Source organism: Eucyclogobius newberryi, unplaced genomic scaffold (assembly GCF_026437365.1).
Source record: "Eucyclogobius newberryi isolate DKJ021-1_F unplaced genomic scaffold, fEucNew1.0.hap1 SCAF_1, whole genome shotgun sequence".
NCBI lineage: Eukaryota > Metazoa > Chordata > Actinopteri > Gobiiformes > Gobiidae > Eucyclogobius > Eucyclogobius newberryi.
This window is the reverse complement of record NW_027315723.1, coordinates 41,563,234-41,582,975: the sequence shown is the minus strand read 5'-3', so window position 1 is coordinate 41,582,975 and position 19,742 is coordinate 41,563,234. Positions and strand designations below refer to the sequence as shown.

Here is a 19,742-nt window from a genome sequence, read left to right as displayed (position 1 = left end):
TTCAGGCAAGACTAAAAAAGGATGTTTTGTTTATATTTGGGCTTCTGTAGTGTAAGTTCTGAAGCCCTGACAGTGTTCATGTGTATATCTGCAGAAACTAGAAGGCCAAAGCTTTCTAATGATGCATCACACTTGCATGTGGGCTGTAAGATCCTCTTTTAATAAGCAATGCCATTTGGGTATGTTCAACCATTGTGCACAGGGCGAAATAGGTGGATGGTAACAGGTTAACTATATGACTTAATTCATCATAAAAGGACACATTATGAGAAGGGGGATTATACAGGACAGCAATATTATTAAAGCCACAAGTGGCAATGGTGGCTCTCTCCACCCGCACGACCACCTTCCAGCGCAACCGCCATCGAAAGCCGACAGCCCCGACGCGCCTTTCCCCCCGCTTGACCTCCGCCCCGGGAGCCAAGATCATTGATGTAGATTTTAAGTTTGCCAAGCCGATAATGCTCCTCATTCATTTTAGAGTTGGTTTTAAAATTGTATTGTTTGTTTTTAAAGCACTTCTTGTTCCCTACACTCCTGCGCACTTGCTGAGGTCTGAGGGCCTGTTCCAAATTCTTGTCACAAAAGCCGGGGCGACCACCTTTCCTGTAGTCGACCTCAACCTTTGGAGCGCTCTTCCTCCCACATAAAGACTGCACCTTCAGTTGATGCTTTTAAGTCTTGCTTAAAAATGAACTTCACTAACATTTAACCCGGCATGAGAATTTGTGGTCCTCTGACAGTCTTTTATAATTGTATATATTCTATATATTTTTTGTATTATATTGTTTTTATTTGGTTTGTAAATGTTTATTTATTATTTTTTTACATATTTTACCTGTGCTTGTTTTGTACTCTGTGCAGCACTTGAGACTTTGTGTTGGTAAAATATTGCTATACAAATAAAGTTAGATTGGATAGGTTATCTTGTTTGATAATGTAAATTATCCAAAGGAGTTGTGTTATAAATCTGTTTTATGCAAATTTGGATATGTTATATAAAAATTTGTAAGCAAACAGATGAAAAAGAGAACATATTTTTGACGATAGCTGTTTGTCAGTATGTTCGTCAGCGTTAAATCACCCGTCACTGTCAGACCATGTCAACATAAAACTGGCTCTGTATCTGTAAAACACAGAGGCCTTTATTTTGTAAGTGTCACAGGAAGTGTTTGGTTGCCGTTATCAGAACTTTCACAAATAGCGGAGGAATTTCAGTCTAGAGAACCATGGATTTGAACCAGCAACCCGCACATAATACAGATATGAACCCCTGAATTTCAAACAAATCAGACAATGTTGAGTTTCACATAATAGGTAGGGGGCACTATAGCGTAAATTTGTTACATGGGTATTAATTACTTACAATCAGACTATAAAAACGCATTAGTGAGTGAAAGTTGAGCTCAGTAGGTCAGTATCTTTGGCCGTGATGTGTCATCAAAAAGCAGGAAATGAAGGCGTTTTTCGATGGTGTCCCATGCAGAGACCATAAGGAGTTAAGAGAAAAATTGGCTGATTATTCAATTTCAAAGTGGCTGAAAGTGTTGTTTTGAGCTCAAATCTGACAAAAAAATCTAGGACAAGACCTTTTTTGAAAATTAAAAGTAAAATGTGGCGGCGCCACTTTGATCCAAAATGGCCGACTTCCTGTCCATCATACAGCGTATGATCAAGTGCGTTTTAGTCGTCACAGGGAGCTCTATCACTGTTCCAAGTTTCATTTGACTAGGCCAAATTTGAAGCTTCTAATTTTAGCTCTAGGTGGGGCTGTAGAGTTGGATCTTCAAATTGTTGAATTTTTCGCAAAAATACAAAATAAGACAAATAAACAGACAAAGAACAATGGCACTTTACCATTTCATGGCTTGAGCCAAAAATTCATTGATGGTGACAACATTATATCCAGGGCTAAGCATTCAAGAGGAGTGTTTCGTTCAACTAGATCACATTTAAATGTATCTTTGATATAAATCAATACACCCTAAACCTTGCCAATTTTTTTTATCTTTTCTGAAGCATTGATATCTTTTCTGAAGCATTGATATAGATATATATTTAGTTAAGCAAAGGTAGTCAAAGTGGGAAGAGGGAACAGAAATCTGTTCCCACTTCTGTTTTGGAGATTAGCCTGCGAATGATTAATTGTCCCCCTAGTATTCCTTTCGGTTTGCACTTCGGTTCCCACAGCACTTGGGCATGAATAACAGTTTCAATAAAGAGATATTGCTTTTGTTTTTGTGTAGTGCGACTCTCTTTAAGGCGCCTTTTGTATCATGTTGCTGCCTCCTCCGATTTTAGCATGCCTTGCTGCTGTTCTTGCCTTCATGGCTCGAAGTCGTGGTTGTTATCTTCAGAATCACCGCATCCGACTGTTGGTATGTAGGGCCGAGTGATTCACCAGTTCGGCTGCGGTTATATGTTCCAATGTGACTAAGTACAGATGAGGTGCACTCCTCGGCACATCACTGCTGCTCCGGTAGTTTGTGGTGTAATACCAACAGGTGATCCGACCATTGTGCTGCTCCATGCAGTTCTACTATATGCAGAGGCGTGTCTGCGCTTCTCTACCGTAGTCAGGTCTCACCTGCTTCACAGAGCTAGCCTGTTGTTCAACCGTGGTCGGAACAAAATTGAGGTGTATATCTCCAGCCTAGAGCATGAGCACCAGTAGTGCTTTTGATGCATGCACAAAGTCCTGCCTTGAAGCTGGTCTGTTGGCATTGTCATTCATGTTGCTTTTACACCAGGATGATGACCACATTGAGTACTGAATATTATGTCCATATCCAAACAGAGTTTTAACATGATCACCTGTAGGCAAACTGGCCTCTGCAGTAGAATGTTGCGGTCGATGGTGTCAAACGCTGCGCTGAGGTCCAACAGAACAAGGATTGAGACCAGTCCATCGTCAGCAACTAATAACAAATCATTTGTGACTTTAACTAGTGTGGTTTCAGTGCTGTGGTGGGCTCTGAACCCTGACTGGAATGACTGCATGTTTGAAGGACTGTAGAACATAACCACATTCTATTTAAGTATTGATTATATTAAGAATATAATCAATAATTAAGGGGAGATATCCTCAAATGTCTTTGAGGAGTCTGCTTGGAATCGGGTATAGGATACAAATTGAGGTTTTAGAGGACATAATGGCTGAAGTTATCTCTGCTTGATCAATAGCAGTAAACCTTTGTAGTGTTACTGACGGATACATATGGGACACTAGTTTTATAGCTTGCACTTGTTCAAGGCTAATGGTGCGAGTCTGAAGTTATCTCTGCTTGATCAATAGCAGTAAACCTTTGTAGTGTTACTGACGGATACATATGGGACACTAGTTTTATAGCTTGCACTTGTTCAAGGCTAATGGTGCAAGTAATTTAATCTAATTTATATCAGATTGTTTTATTTCATTGTAAAATCATCAGAGCTGAGAGTAACTGGGATTGAGGGCTCTACTGTGCTGTGACAGTTTGTTAGCCTGGCTACAGTGCTGAAAAGAAATCTAGTGTTGCTTTTGTTGAATTCAATTAGATTTGAATAGTATCTGGTTTGGGCCTTACGCAGAGCCTGCTTATTGGACGGTAGGCAGCTTTTCCATGCTTTTAGGAATTCTTCCGTGTAGGAGTGGCGAAATAGTCTAATTTTCTAACTCTTTGTTTAAGTGAACGCAGAACTGCAATGTACCATGGGGGGGGGGGTCGACAAATTTGTCACTTACCCTGGGACTAAAGCTCAGTAGGATCACATGTCAATGAATATTAGTTTAATATTTTTTTGGGGTTATTGTCCTTTTCATTATAACTTTATTCTGTGGGGCTGGAAAATAAACTGAAAGAAAATTAGGAAATTATCTGACAGTATAGGTTTTTGAGGGAAGACATTAAAGGTCACTAATCTCTATTCCATACATTAGGACAAGATCCAGAGTATGCTTATGACTGAACAAAACCAATGCTTTCTAACAGGGTGCTGAAGGCATCACTCACGTTCACGTGGATATTGAAATCTCCAGCTATAATTACTTTATCCCAGGCTAACACTAGGTTTGATATAAAGTCAGAAAACTCTGTTAAAAACTCTGAATAGGGAACAGGAGGTCTTTCTCCAATTTGGTTTCTCCAATTTGGACACGTGATTGATAGCATGAGGCTTTCAAATGAGCAAAATGCATTGATATTTTAGGACTCAAGAGAAGGCTTGAATGTGAGACCACTGCCACACCACCACCTCGGCCTGTGCTCCTGGCAGTCTGAAGGTTAACATGGGTGGGTGGGATGGACTAATTTATTCTTACATAATCATCTTGTTGAAGCCAAGTTTCAGTTAGAGCTAGAAGATCTATGTTATAATCACAAATTAATTCATTAACTAAAAGCAATTTGGAGGAAATTGACCTAATGTTTAGCAGTCCACATTTTATATGCTTATTTATTTGTTTATTCTTATCATTTGTGAGTGTTATTTTTCTTTAGTTATTTGGTCTGATGCCTGAAATTACTTTTCTGAGATTTGACTAGTGTCTTACACTGCTGCTCTGCACCCGGGGCTCATTCCATGGTGGTCACTTTTCGAAGTCGGATGGATTCCATCCCTGCGGATGAGCGTGGGCTTTCCCCAAAGGGAGTGTCTACATAGCCGCGCGGCCGAAACTGCCATGTTATTTTGTGCCGCTGCTCCTGAAACTGCTGCGCTATTTGACCGCGCCGTTTTAGACCGGGTTAGGGTTAAGGTTAGGGTTAGGGTTAGCCATGAGGCTATATGGCAGTGCCGCGGTTCCTGAAACTGCTGGGCCATTTGACCGCGCCGCAGCTCTGCAGCTACGGCCTTCCCCAAAATGCACTCTAATTGTCAACAAAGACTACATTGTTTTGAGGGCACTGAGTAGATAACCAGCTGTTGATTGCTGAAAAGCAGCTGTACAGTTCAGCATTGATCCAATTGGGCAGGGGACCAGAAAAATTATTATGGTATCGACTTTGCCTATTTGCCAGACATTGTCTGACTCCATCGCCACCACAGACATTGTTGATTCATTTCTCCCTGTGGCCCTCAGAGGCAACTGTTGTTGTGATTTTGGGCCTTACAAAAATAAATTGATTTGATTTGATTTGATTATTCACTCACCGCACCTACTTGTAGTTTGAGAAACTCTGTCTCCGCCGGGCATCGTTACCCTGCATGTGTGAATCACGATTAGGCAGAACCTCTGTCTACTTTGCTTTAAAAGCCTAAGGTTTTCTTTGATGTCACCCATTATGGCCCCTGGATAAAACCTGATGCTAGCAGGAGCTGGTAGTTTCACGTCTATGACTATAGAACTTCCAATTACTAGAATGTTAAGCTAAGGGGAGCAAATCTACTGTTGACAGGAAGCTCACGGTGCACGACAGGCTGGCGTTTAGCGCATCGTTCCCTCCGAACTGTCACAAATTGGTCCCTATTCTGTTCTTGGTCTTGTCCCGGCTGCATGGGAGGTACCGAGGGGCTAGTCTTAGCCTCGCTAGCACTGCTAATGCTAACGTTGCTAGCTACAACCTTGCTATAGCTAGACTTTAGCTCCTCTAAACAGCGGATCCGCGCTTCTAACTCCGTAACCCTGGCCTCAAAAGCTACCACTACATTGCACTTAACCCACCTGTCATCAGAGTTCTGACTCGACATATGACAACTTGATCAGGTAAAGGCAGAGGAAGATGCAGCATTCGACACTGTCGATCACAGGATCCTTCAACAGAAATGAGAGAACTGGGTGGGCATCACTGGTACGGCCTTACATAGGTTGAAGTCATTCCTTGAAAACATGTGTATGCAAAACAACTTTCTCCAGCTGGACTCAGACAAGACAGAAATCATTGTCTTTGGAAAGAGACAAAGAGAAAATGTTAGCAATCACCTTGAGCCTTTTTCTCTAAAATCTGTAAACAAAGTAAGAAATTTAGGAATAATTACAATAGCTAAATCAATTCAATAAAATCAGAAAAACATTGCCAAAATTAAAAATATCGAGTGTCTTAACCAGACTTGGAGAGACTTATCCATGCATTTGTCTCTTGTAGATTAAACTACGGTAACGGCCTGCTCCCTGGCCTCTCCAAACGAGCTGTATAGCAGCAGCAGTTAATCCAGAACGCTGTTGCTCGTGTCATGAATAGAACCAGGAAGTATGCACATTAGCACTGTGCTCAGGTCTCTGCACTGGCTTCCTGTGGCTCTGAGAATAGACTTTAAAGCCGCTCTACTTGTGTATAAAGGGGCGTTCAGACAGCGGCATCTAAGAGGTTGTGCGTCCAGCATTTTTGCAACACTGAAGCTCTCAAAACCTCAAAAATTCCAAGAGGTGGATCAATGAGGCAATGGAGGAGCTACGTGCGTGCTTGGACATTGCAGACTGGGAGGATTTCAGAGCTGTCACAGATAGTTTGGATGAGTACACGGACACTGTGACGCCATACATTCAATTCTGTGAGGACAGCATTATACCAGCACATAAAGTCACCTTCAACAATGACAAACCCTGATTCACACCCAAACTGAGACAGTTGAGACAGCAGAAGGAGGCAGCGGGGCCGCCGATAGAGAACGCTACAAAGAGGCAAAGTACGGATTTAGCAGGGAGGTGTCAAGAGCTAGAGCCCGTTACAATAAGCGTCTGAAGCAGCAGTTCTCAAACAACAACTAACTGTGGAGTGGGCTCCGTCTTCTCACAAACTACAAGCCCCGTGCTTCCCCTTCTGTAGATGACATAAAACTGGAGCAACAACTAAATTCTTTCTACTGCAGATTTGACACCCCCTCCCCCACTCCACCTCTGCCAACCCAACCCAACCCTACGCATTTCACTATCCGGAAGAAGGACCAAAAAACAAACCCTGCACCGGAAAAATATATATAATTTCGCAACTCTTGGAGCAAAAATTCAATAAACTCTGCTCATCCCTGAAGAATCTGGTGGACCCAGACAAGCCGCAGAGCAGTTTTTGCCTAATTTTTGGGACTTTGGACACCAAAATATACCAAAGCCTACCATCGGACCAAGAGGACAGCAACATTGGCAAACAACAACAAAAAAAAACACAACAAAAAACCACAACAACTCTTCCAATGCGCATGTGCACTGGACACCACAGACGTGCGTTTGCTGGTGAGTTTATTTTTGGACGCATCCAAAGCATCTGCCTTCAAATGTACAGGTGTCCAACTTGGGCATCCAGCGCAAATTTGGACTCCGCAGTGTGAACGCTCATTAAGGTTCTCCATGGCCCACGACCAAAGTACATCTTGGACATGATAGTGTATATTTTATTTTATTATAAATTAAAATAAATTATTATGTTTTTTACTATATTAATGTGTTTTTATTGATTTATTGCGACTTATACTGCATTGTGTTTTTTGTATGTGTTTAACGTAAAGAACTTTGAATTGCATTTTTGTATGAATTCAATTCAAGTAAATTTATTTTTGTAACGCCTAAATCTGAGGGCGACAGTGAAAAATTAATCAAACAATGTCTGTGGTGGCGAGGGAATCAAACAATGTCTGTGGTGGCGAGGGAATCAAACAATGTCTGTGGTGGCGAGGGAATCAAACAATGTCTGTGGTGGCGAGGGAATCAAACAATGTCTGTGGTGGCGAGGGAATCAAACAATGTCTGTGGTGGCGAGGGAATCAAACAATGTCTGTGGTGGCGAGGGAGTCAAACAATGTCTGTGGTGGCAAGGGAGTCAAACAATGTCTGTGGTGGCAAGGGAGTCAAACAATGTCTGTGGTGGCGAGGAACGATGTCCCAGAGTGACGTGAATTGTGCTTGTTCAATGAAATTGGATTTATTTATTGATTAGCTGCTGATGATAGACTGTTCTCAATCCTGGTTCTGTTGGACCTCATTGCATTGTTTGACACTATCAACCAAAACATTCTAATTCAGAGCCTTCTCCGGCCATCAAATTGTTCCTGCCAGTTACCGTTCTAAAGCTCTGAGTTCTCAGCTCTCGTTGTGATGGGATGTTTTGTACCGTGAATTACTCATTTTTCCATGTTTACACATCTCTTCCTCCTCATTTCTTAGAGTTATGTGGGTGATACAGAGATTTTTAAGGCAATTGTAGGGTAGGAGAGCTGTGGATGCTTGCGTCTAGACCGGATCCATGACCGGAAGTCACCAGAATGAATTTCCCAATTAAATTATTTACTTTGGAGCTAGAATGTCAAATGTACTGTATAGTTTTAATATTTTAGGAGCCAACTGCAGCTGCATTGATACATTTTGAGGATTATTTCAGCAACTGGAAAAACGATTGTTGAAGACTTATGACATGTTGTTTGGCACCAGATTTTCTCTTACTGCGTGTGACAGCGTCTAAGGCACATCCAGCTCCTGTGGCCCCTCCTCCCACGATCAACACATCGAACTCCTGTGTGCTCTTCAGGGCCAACAACTGAGCCTGGCGAGAGGGCAGCTCATGGGGAAAAGGGACCTTCAGATCTGCTTCGGCAGCGACGTGAGCCAGCTTCGCCTAAGGGACAGGCACAGAAATCAGTATGAAATTATCTGAATGTAGATTAATACATTTTTAATTTTACATTTTTTTTTCATTTAGGACTTTTTTTTCTTGATATGAAATAGGCAACATTTGAAGCCACATTTTGTAGATGATTTTTGTGTACATTAATTTCATACTAATCCATTATTAAATAATCATTCCTTTTCTTTTGTTGTGAATAAGGACAGGAACATTTCTGAGTAAGGAGAACTCCATTTAGTTTTTAAATGGAGGAGGGAGGTATTGTGAGACTTCAGAACAATAAGAGACACACATGGTGTGTTTGTGTCTAAACAAACATGGCGGCTTACATGGATTGCTGCAAACTCAACAAGCAAAACACAATTGAGGAATTGAAACATTCGAACGTATGACAGAAAACAAGAAAATATTTTTTTATATTGACAACATGGTCTTGGCAAATCAGTCCATTTCCAAATTAAGTCTGAATGTATTTTTTTTCATCTGTCTGATGTCTGTTACTAAACAGCGTTCCAAATTAGTATGCAAATAATATTTTTCTCTGATTTAGCCAAACAAAATAATCCAAATAAATAACAATTCAAATATTATTGAACAAACCTCCCAATGATAACAGTATTTCTTTCAAAAATATAACCTTAAAATGCACAGTTCCAAATGATTATGCACAGCAGAGTTTAAAACAATGTTATTGTTGTAAAGAACTGCTGCTCCCTGTGGTCTGCAGAACAGCGGCATCTCAGAAGAAGAAGCTGTACAAAGTTATCAAGAAGTCCAGCTCCGTCCTGAGCTATGCTATGTGCAGAGGTGGGGGACAGAAAGGTCCTGGCTAAACTCAAGTCTATGCTGGACCATGAGTCTCACCTAGGGATGCATACCGCTACGACGGACCGGATCTGGACTTGTAAAAAAGTTTCGGTTCAGGGCCAAAAAAAACTAAAACCCGGTGATTCGGTTCTGGACTCATAAAAAAATATAGCACTCAAATACTATATCCTTTTCGTTCTTAGGCCATAGGCTGTAACTCAGAATGTGGCTAGAAAATGAATTTCGCTCCACCACATCAAGACTACTTTTCAAAAGTGGTTTTCCAATCTCAAAGATATACTTGAGCTGGGGGAAAAAGTTCTCCGCATGATTTCTGCCAGTATTTGAGAAAATAGGTGTCGAAGTTGCCAGTTTACCCAAATATGTGACAAATTGGGGTGTACACCCATCTTCATACCTTCTTATTTTTTTCATTCTTTGATTGATTACTTCAGAAATTCAGATTCTCAGAGACATTACTACTTTCTTGGAGGATGTAAAGTGGTGAGACTCTGGGTGCTTCAGTTTATGTGCTAACGTAAGTTAAAAAAAACAATTTTAACAATTTTGCATGTTATCGTTACGCACTTGAAAACTCTTACTCCACATTTAGTATTCAACTGAATGCTTCAACAATTACAAATTCTCTATTCTTGATTCATACTACACTATAAAAACATAATCTAAAAGTAGTATTTTAACCCTTTCAACACCAGTTGCCCATTTGAAGAAAGAAAACATAGGCTATTGGTAAAGGTTTTATTCTATAGAAAGGATATAATTTTATGTAATGTATTTTCAATATGAACAAATAATTACAATCATAAAAGCAGTATTTACAGCGTGATAAACAGGTTAATTAACATGTGTATCTTTCGAGCTAGTATAAGGCAAACTTTCTGCAGAATAGGATATACATACAAACAGAGGAATGATATAAGTATGATTGATGTCAAAATGTGTAAGTACAACACTGGTTTGATTTTTACCTTTTGAGGACAAATATATATCTTGGCAAATTGACAGTAAACAAAGATCAACCTCCTCGGATACATTTACCATGTTAGACAATGTCAATTTATCACTAGCACCTACACACCAAGCTAGTAAGTTATAAAGTTCAATTGGCACAATCTTTCTGGCAGAGGAAACATTTAGATCCTCTGATGTAGGAGGCAGATTTACATCCATCCTAGGGGCACTTTTGACCGCTTGTTTCATCCATCCTAGGGGCACTCTTGACCGCTTGTTTCATCCATCCTAGGGGCACTCTTGACCGCTTGTTTCATCCATCCTAGGGGCACTCTTGACCGCTTGTTTCAGTGATACACCTGCACTGTAAACTGTCCTTGAGAGCTCTCGCAGTGCTGCATCTTTACCACTTTCTGGCACCATTTCTCCATCACTACATGACATCTCAGAAACTGACATATCAGTTTCAGTTGAAAAATCCTGGTGGAGAAATCCTGTCGTCTCTGTGGAAACCATTTCACTCAGGTTTCTTCTTCGCATCGGATCTGTAAAAATTAGACAAGGAATAGAAATTCATAAGTATTGATAGATTACTATTTTATTTGTGTTTTAGTTTTAGAATTATTATTTTATTTGTGTTTTAGTATCCTATGTTTGTTGTTTATTTTGTGTTGTGTTTTAACAGGGTAACCACTTTTCTCACTGGGTTTTCCCTGTATAAATAAATAAAATGAATGAAAATATGTAGACTCCTGTAGCTAACTGGATTGGTTTGTTCTTGAATGAAATTTCATGAATAAACATAGCTGTGATAAGTTGGCCACTGTCCAGGGTGTACCCTGCCTAAGGCCCGAAGTCTGGGATAGGCTCCAGTCACCCGCGACCCCAAAAGGGAACAAGCGGTAGAAAATGGATGGAAACATAGCTGTGATGTTTATCTGATCGTCTCTTGTTTTCTTTCATAAACAATAAGAATAATTTAATTATCGGTAACTTCCATGACCATGGTGTTTTTTGATGAATTTCTGGAACAGGGACAAGAGCTTCTTCATTCTGAGGATTTCCTGATTTTCAATCAGTCGTGTCCGGATGACACAGTGTCACAGAATGCTGTATATGCATCGCCATACTCCCAGACTTTAGGTAACCTGTATAAAGCAAGGAAATGCAGTGATTGGTCAGTGATTGAAATGTACTAGCTCACTACAAACAGAAATTTGCTTTGATTCAAACGTCTTTAAAATTATCGTGTAGTCATTACAATAATTTTCAATTAAATTATGAATTTATCTAAATATATGGGAATATATATATATTTTATTTGATTACCAAAATGTTACCTTTCATCACTTGTCTTCTTTGTCGGAAAGCTTGAGTATTCTTTGTAACACCTCTTGTGATAGAGGTGCCTTCAATGGCAACACAATCTTTACCTCTGGTACACATCAGGATGGATTCATCTGCTCTTTAGTCAGCTGCTTTGACCAAACTTCCTAGTAAAGGAGAAGTAAAAGAATTTCAATCAAGGGTGAGCACAATCAGTAAACAATCGCAAAAGTTGTATTGCCCTTTTATTCAACTCACATCATCATACAGTCTTACGTACATTACATCTACACCTACATGTAATAAACTAGGCACATATTCCTATAGTGATCTGTTCTTTTCTTCTGTATCTACCTCTGGATCTTCCTGCGTTGCATCAATGAAATTTCCCCATGTGGGACAATAAAGGATTATCTTATGTGCAATTGCTGTTGGAATTCATGTGCAATTACTGTGAAATTCATGTGCAATCTATGTGCTGTCGTGACACATATTCATGTGCAATTACTGTCGTGATCACATGCAATGGTATTTATGTATTTATTTATTTGTCTATGGGAGTTTTTATTTATTTATAGGAGATCTTCTACTGAAAGTGTTTTTCAGACTTCCTATAAGTGATCTGTTCTTCTGTATCTACCTCTGTATCTACCTGCGTTGCACCAATGAAATTTCCCCACGTGGGACAATAAAGGAATATCTTATCTTATCTATGTATATTTTCGCCAACTTATTTCACTGTGATTAGTCCTATTTACCACGAGCAAGAGAAAACACACATGCAAGAATCAGTATATAATCTACTCACCAGCAGTTAAAGTTTCAGCTTGGACCAATTTATCTTTCTTTGTCTTGTGAGCCTCTTTGATACAGCGATCAACCTTCTGCAAATGATGCAAACTGCAGGAAGTACATCACTTGACTTTTTAGATGATTTTGTCTTTACATCTGTGGTAGATCTCAGTCGTTTGGGAGAAGGTGGCAGAGTTGATGTGGTAGATTCAGCGTCATCCTAACCCTCTCCATGCTGCCCACAGACCGACTGTTTTGCCGCAAGCTTTTCAGCACTAGTAATTCGTTTCTTGTCAATGAAACGTCTATAGCATGTAGGGTGAAACGTCTATAGCATGTAGGGTGAAATGTCTATAGCATGTAGGGTGAAACGTCTATAGCATGTAGGGTGAAACGTCTATAGCATGTAGGGTGAAAGCCTGGCTTGTTACTTTCCAGAAAATGAGAAAGATTTCCGTCCGAAGAAGCCACAGAAGACGTAGGATAGTTTTGTTTGGCGAAGTCATCATCGTGTACACAAACAGCTGCCGCTAACGCGCGGTCTATTCCGTCAATTTCTATCCACTTCTGAGCACAAGTCACCAGCTTCCTCCAGCGGACAACAGTCTGTGGCTGTGTTTGTTCTTTTTCTACCGCTGAAATGTGTGTGATGCATGTGTAATCCATATTTTCATAGCGTTTTCTATCGGCTCGAGAGACAACATGACGCTCCACGGGAGCAGCCATGTTTGATGTTGTTGTAGTAATCTCTCCCCTGATTGGGTGATTCAGAGGCGGAATGATTCAGGCGTAGGGATATTGCGCTATCAGGCTGAGAATATAGTTCCGCATTTAAGTTATCGCCGTAAAAAAACTGGCGCGATGCGAGTGGAGAACTTTGGGTCATGAGCTAATGGTACAATGATAATTTTATGTTTGAAGTCATTTTTTAGTCTTGTGACAGGTGTAGCGAACTTGAACGATACAGGCTACAGCCTATGGCCTATCTAGAATCTAAACCATCTTAAACCTTGCATTGATCGCGAAATTTGCGCTGGAATATACGTAAACACTGCCATGCGCCGCTGTCAATGGCGCACCCGGACCCTAATTAGCGACGCACGCGTCTTCCGGGCATAAGTTGAAGCCGGCGAAATAAGTTTAAAGATGCGAGAGACAGCGCGGAACCGTGTATCCACGTGCGAACATTGAAGTGAACCGTGTATCCACATGCGAACATTGAAGTGACAGCCGGTAAGATCGCTGGCTTTATTTGAACTGTTTTAAGCTGTGGCCGCCGCGTGTTAAAGGGGCGGGGTCAGCGTGGTCTTGTCTGGGTGTAAATACGGATGAAATAACTGTGTTATAAGTGTTATGTTGTGGTGTGATGTATTTGGTATTAAGTAAATACTAAGTCAAAGTAATATTGCTTAATTGCTGCATTCATTAATTGGAGTTTATATTTTGTAATAGTATTTTGTATTTGTATTCTACAGTTGTTATATGGTCTGGTGTTTAATGCTGCTAATATGATGTATTATTTTGATTTGTTGCGTAAAATATTTTCATATTCTACTTTTGATACTGCTAAGTTGATTGCTTTATAGCAGTGGTCCCCAAACTACGGCCTTTCAATCCGGCTGGCCAAGTTTGTCCAAGTTAAATTTATAAAAAAAAAAAAAAAAAAAAAAAAAAATCTCATGATACTGTGGCTGGCCGTTCGCTTTACCTTTCGCCTGTAATGTCCACATTTCCCCAAGAGATGACACTGTTCCCTCTAAGCTGCGCCTGCGCAATTGCGCACTGCTCGCACATAAGATCTATGGCGCGCAGAAAACAAAATTCCCCACAAACGGCCACCGGGGCCAATCAAGCAGGAAGCGCAAGTGTTTGACACACTGTAGATCTTGTGGACAATAGAAGCACTGTCCAGGGGACACGTCGTGTTCTCTACATTTTTAGTTTCAAAACGCTGTGTGTTTTATTAAAATCAGAATCATTTTCACTGAGAAATTAGTCTTATTAGTCCCGCAGCGCAGAAAGGAAAGGGCACTTCAATAGACAACTGGCGTGTCATTATTGTGTAAATGAGACTTTCTTGGCCAGACCGGACTCACAAGTCAAAAGACACATGTGCATCATTATTTGGACCATATTTCTGTGTCTTATGTCACAACGTAAGCTCAGGAGCAGATGATCCTGACGTGAAGACACAGGTAAATCAGCTCACAGAGTCTTCAAGGACAGAAGGGACACTAGAGACAGCTGTGATTTGTTCTAAAGCGGGTCAAAAGCAGGACTAAAGTGGACCACGGTTCCGCTCACCGCGGGGTGCGAGTGCGGCGCCTATGCCACGAGTCCCCCAGTTTAAAAGACGCATCACTACTGCGTTTATTCATATGTAAATATCTCATGTTACAACGTGGGCACCTGCGGTTTATGACAGGTGCGACCCTGTTAGTTTATGAATATCATCCAGAAATGGTCTTGAAGTGGCACATTTTGGAACAGTTGATGAGCATAAAGTCACAGCAAGAACCAAACGAAGCATCAACCTGGACAAAGTGTCCAACCACTGGAGACGTGAGAAGGACAGAAGTGCAAAAATGTAACATTAAAGTCAAAATGTTTGCATATTCTAGTGACATTTATTAAGATTTTTTATTTATGGATATTAATCATTCCATGCTGTTACTACTAGATCATTTATGGGTAGAAGAAATGCTAATAAAACGGTCCAACACTCTTAAACTTAACGACTTTTATGCTTCACCGAACGAAACAAAACCTCCGGAGGACGGCACAGAAGATGCTGGTCTTGTTTGGCTCGACCTACATATGTGAGCAGACTAGGGATAAGTATCGCTACGACGGACCGGATCTGGACTTGTAAAAACGTTTCGGTTCAGGTCCAAAAAAAACCGAAACCCCGGTAATTTGGTTCTGGACTCATATAAAATATAGCACTGACATACTATATCCTTTTTGTTCTAGAATCCAGACCATCTTAAACCTTCCATTGATCGCGAAATTCGCTCTGGAAAACACATAAACACTGCCATGCGCCGCGGTCAATAGCGCAGTTGATTGCTTTATACTGATTCAAGTTTACTTTTATGCTAGTTTTTGGAACTCTGTTATTTTAAACTGTGACTTAATTATTTACACTGGTGCATTGTTTGTTTGAAGGTTTTTACCTTTGATGCCAATGGATCTGTAACATTAAAGAGTGGAAATGTGTCTAAAGGCAAAACATTGTATCAGATGAAACAGCTGCTTTGACCGCTTGACCCCGATTGACTTTGTGAACAATACTCAACATGCTGATGTGTGTTAACTGTTAAGCTATAGTTTAGCAGCTAGCTACTAGCTTGTGATTTGTAAGTTGTAACTTCTGTTAAAAAACAGTGAATAAACCAGACAAGTTGATTTTATTTCAATCTGCAGTTAAGCCTTGTGTTTGATAGTCTTGATAGTCGTCCTTGTTCAAGTGGCTTCAACTTAATTTAGCCAAGTAGCTTGTGTTATGCTGTTGTAACATTATGCAAAAATGGCATGGGTTCAGCCGGACTCATTAGGTCCGGACCTGAACCTAAACCTCTGGATTCGAATCCGGACTTGAACCTGAACATGGGTTTAGGCAGGGCCGGCCCCAGTACATTTGGTGCCCTAGGCGAGCTACTCCCCTGGTCAAAATAGTGTTTGGATACATAGAAGGGGGCGCAAAAAACTCCGCCACGCAAAAAAAATAAAAAAATAAATACAATTAAATTAAATTTTTAAAAAATTCAGAATTCATGCGCAATACTGTTATACTCACGTAACACCATGAGTATAACAGTATTGTTACACTCATGGTATAACAATACTGTTATACTCATTATCAATCACCAGGCATGATGGTGATTGATAATGTCAATCACCACCATGCCTGGTGATTGACATCATCCATCACCAGGCATGATTGATAATGTCAATCATGCCTTGTGCAATATTTTCTGTCCATATAACTGCTGTAAATAAGAGTTGTTATTAGTAGGGCTGGCCCAAGCCTTCAGGGGGCCCTAAGCAAAATTTTCTTAGGGGGCCCCTCACCACTTCATCAGAATCAGTTTTATTGCCATTGTCAGTGAGCAATTCACATATAAGAACTTGCTTCGATGCAGACAAAGTGCACCAAAACGCCAGGGTATCCGCCATCTTAGTTAGTTAATTCTCAGCACCTCACAAGCTCAAATATTGATGACTCAAATCCCACAATGCAACTTGGTATTCCGCTGACATCATCTCTACTCCCTGTACAAATATGTGACCGACTGTAGATTAACCTGTTACAAGTCAACCCGGAGACATTTTGAGTTACATATTCTGAAAGTGTGAATTCAAAGCTTTCCAATGATGTCTCACTCATGCACATCTGATCATATTTGAGTAAGTTGTGGTCATTTGAATGTTTACAACTCTCAACCTTTCACTGAGACAACGGCCTCTAAAGATTCTCACCTGAGTGAGCCCAGAGTCACAGGGGGGCTCATTTGCATCTCATTGAGATAAGCCCTCCCCCCTGTCACACTGACAGCACCTTCCCCCTACAGCTGTCACTAAAGATAGGCCATAAGCAGGTTTCTCTAGCATGCAAGTTCGTTCCCGCTGACGAGGGTGTACAATCTAACTATTGAAATAAATTCTCCATCGTTATATCATCCAATATCTATCTAATCTAAAAGTTCTCCATTTAATTCCTCCACGTTTTCGTGGTATAAGAGTTTTAAAACAGAAATCTGTACCGCATTTCCCACGGCACGGCGACCAATCAGCGAGTAGTTCTCACCATTGCTGAGGCGTGAACATAACAAACATGGCGGCGCCCGCACAGCACGGTTCAGCCAAACGCTAAAGAAAACGCCACATTTCTCCTGATTATGACTGCATAATACATCGAGATAGTGTTAAAAGCGAAGATGTAAAACCACTGACTGGAGCACGGCGGAGGACACGTGTTGAAAACGCCAAACGAAGGTTAGAAACAGACGGAAATGAGCGAGATATTGCAAAGTCCGTATGTAAACATCATGAACAATTTGTTGTCGACTCGCTTGAGCAAAGATGAAGATTTCACGGACCAATTAATAGATGCCTAATGTGCTACTGAAGATTTGTATGACCTGCAAAAAGGATAAACGTTATGTCAGAGCTGGAGCAAAGACATTGATTGACAAGTTAGCTTTGGCTGAGACTAACACTGCTGGTAAGTTGGATTTTTTTCTGATGTCCTTTGATAATTTCATATTAATTTTTACTTTACTTTTCCACATATTAATCATATTGTCATTAGCTAGCAGTAGTTGTAACCTTGTAGGATTGTCTTCTTTTCCCCATCCACTGCTATTAAAATGTATTTGCAACTCAAGCAAGAGGGAGATAAAAATTAGAAAAACAATCAACCAATATTCAAACATTAATGACAATTAATTCTTGTTATTCATTTTATTTATTTATATAGGGGAAACCCAACGAGAAAAGTTATTTTTCATGGCCCTGTTAAAACACAACACTACACAAAATAAACAAGAAACATAGGATACTAAAACACAAATAAAACAATCAATAAAATTAATCAATACATGAAAACACATTTAAACATACAAGCTGAGATACAATTATATAAAACAAGTGCATTGGCACATTAGGGTTATACCATGTTATTGCCATATAATGCAAACATAATTTTGATTGGCTATCAAATTTAAGACTGATATTCATTATATTACATTATAATTATAACATTACCATGTTTTAACCATTTAACTTTAATAGGAGTCTGGGATCCCTTAATGTAGTGTGTGTCTGATTAGTATCATTTTGTTCAACCCGACATATGCAAATATTTTCTCTGAGCCAATTCATTCGATGTTTTTTCATCTTAAATTTCCCAGAATATAATCCATCACAATTTACTAGGCCTCTAGTTGTGAATCTGCACATCCATAAAAAAAGCATTGCTGATGATATTACTTTTAAGTTCAACTACCCACAGTTGAACTTGAATTTTAGTGAATCCATCACTAAAATGTGCACCAAAGTGACTTGCTCTTGGCCACCAACTGGTGATGATTTAGACTTGCCTGCTGCTGAAGTGAAGTGCCGATGGAACTGTACAATCCATTAGCTTGGTGTGGTGACAAAAATGGTTGGTGTCCCTGAAGAGACTGACCTTAAGCTGCTTTCCATATGTCCGGACATTGTGTATTTGTCAGGTAAGGATTATTATCAGACCCCAAAATCCCTTGCCCTTGGTCTCACATTACGGCACTTAACCGGTTCATACCAAGTGGTCAATCTCATGAGTAAACTGGGGACACTGTGGATCTTGGGACTCGGTTGTGCGACATGAAACCAAGCCCCCGGAAGCCAAGATGGCCGCCATTGAAACCTATGGAGCTGCTCATTGGCGCATGGTTCCAAAAAAGTTTTTTAGTTCCGCATTACTTCCTGAACAGTGGTATATCTCCTCCCACTTTTGTGACGTCATCGCCGTGAGGCTTTGGCGTCGGGAGCGCGCACGTTACAGCAGCGTGACAGACTGAGAACAGTCAACACCGACTTTTGGAATAATTCGGCTTGAAATAGTCTGTTTACGTAACGTATAATGATGGATTGTTATATCCATCTATAAATATACATGTATCATATTGTAAAGCTCTGATATTTAAGAGAATTATAAAGAAGTGTTAAGATAAAAAAGTCTGGTTTAATGACAATAAATTACATTTAGAGGTGGAATAACGTCCTCATCATTTTCTGTAGTTTTTGGTTTGGGTATTTATTTTGTTATTAACTTTTCAGTTATTTATTTACATAATATAATTTGGCCAATATGCATTTTTTTTAATCAGATGAGAAGAAATATAAAATATAATCATCGATTCTGTTACATAATTGAGTTAAGCAGTATTTAATTATATTCAGTTTCCTTTTGTGTCATTTTTTTTTATCATGTCAATCTTTAATAAATACAAAACACATTTGTTTATTAATGTATTCAATACGAATAATGAACATGAATGAACTTGTTCAATAAATGCAAATCTGATTATAACTACAAATGATAAATTGATTTTAGTCAGTTTTAGTTGAGTTTTAAAGCTCCAATGAGTTTTAAAGCTACAATGTGGGAGTCCCTTATTAAGGTGTTTTGGAGTCTGTGTACTGTTCATTATTATTATCATCATTAATAGAATCAGAAAATGTATTGCCATTGTCAAAGAAAAGAATTCACAAACAGTGGAACTTACTTTGGTGATTCAGTGCAACATAAAAATATTAACAATGATA

At 39.8% G+C, this 19,742-nt stretch overlaps 1 protein-coding gene and 1 long non-coding RNA gene across 3 annotated transcripts in view; both read right to left on the bottom strand.

Annotated features, from left to right (window-relative positions):
• gpd2 (glycerol-3-phosphate dehydrogenase 2 (mitochondrial)) overlaps window positions 1-19,742 on the bottom strand; it is a 157,739-nt gene that overhangs the window by 116,374 nt on the left and 21,623 nt on the right. For both annotated transcript variants that reach the window (XM_072446677.1, XM_072446669.1), the window contains exon 3: window positions 8,351-8,522. In XM_072446677.1, the coding sequence (XP_072302778.1) occupies window positions 8,351-8,522 (172 nt within the window). The remainder of the gene's footprint in view (window positions 1-8,350; window positions 8,523-19,742) is intronic.
• On the bottom strand, window positions 10,142-12,756 carry LOC140361139 (uncharacterized). Its single transcript, XR_011926952.1, has 3 exons — window positions 12,445-12,756; window positions 11,651-11,803; window positions 10,142-11,458 (listed from the first exon to the last, which is right to left on the bottom strand). It is a non-coding gene; the product is annotated as an uncharacterized lncRNA (long non-coding RNA).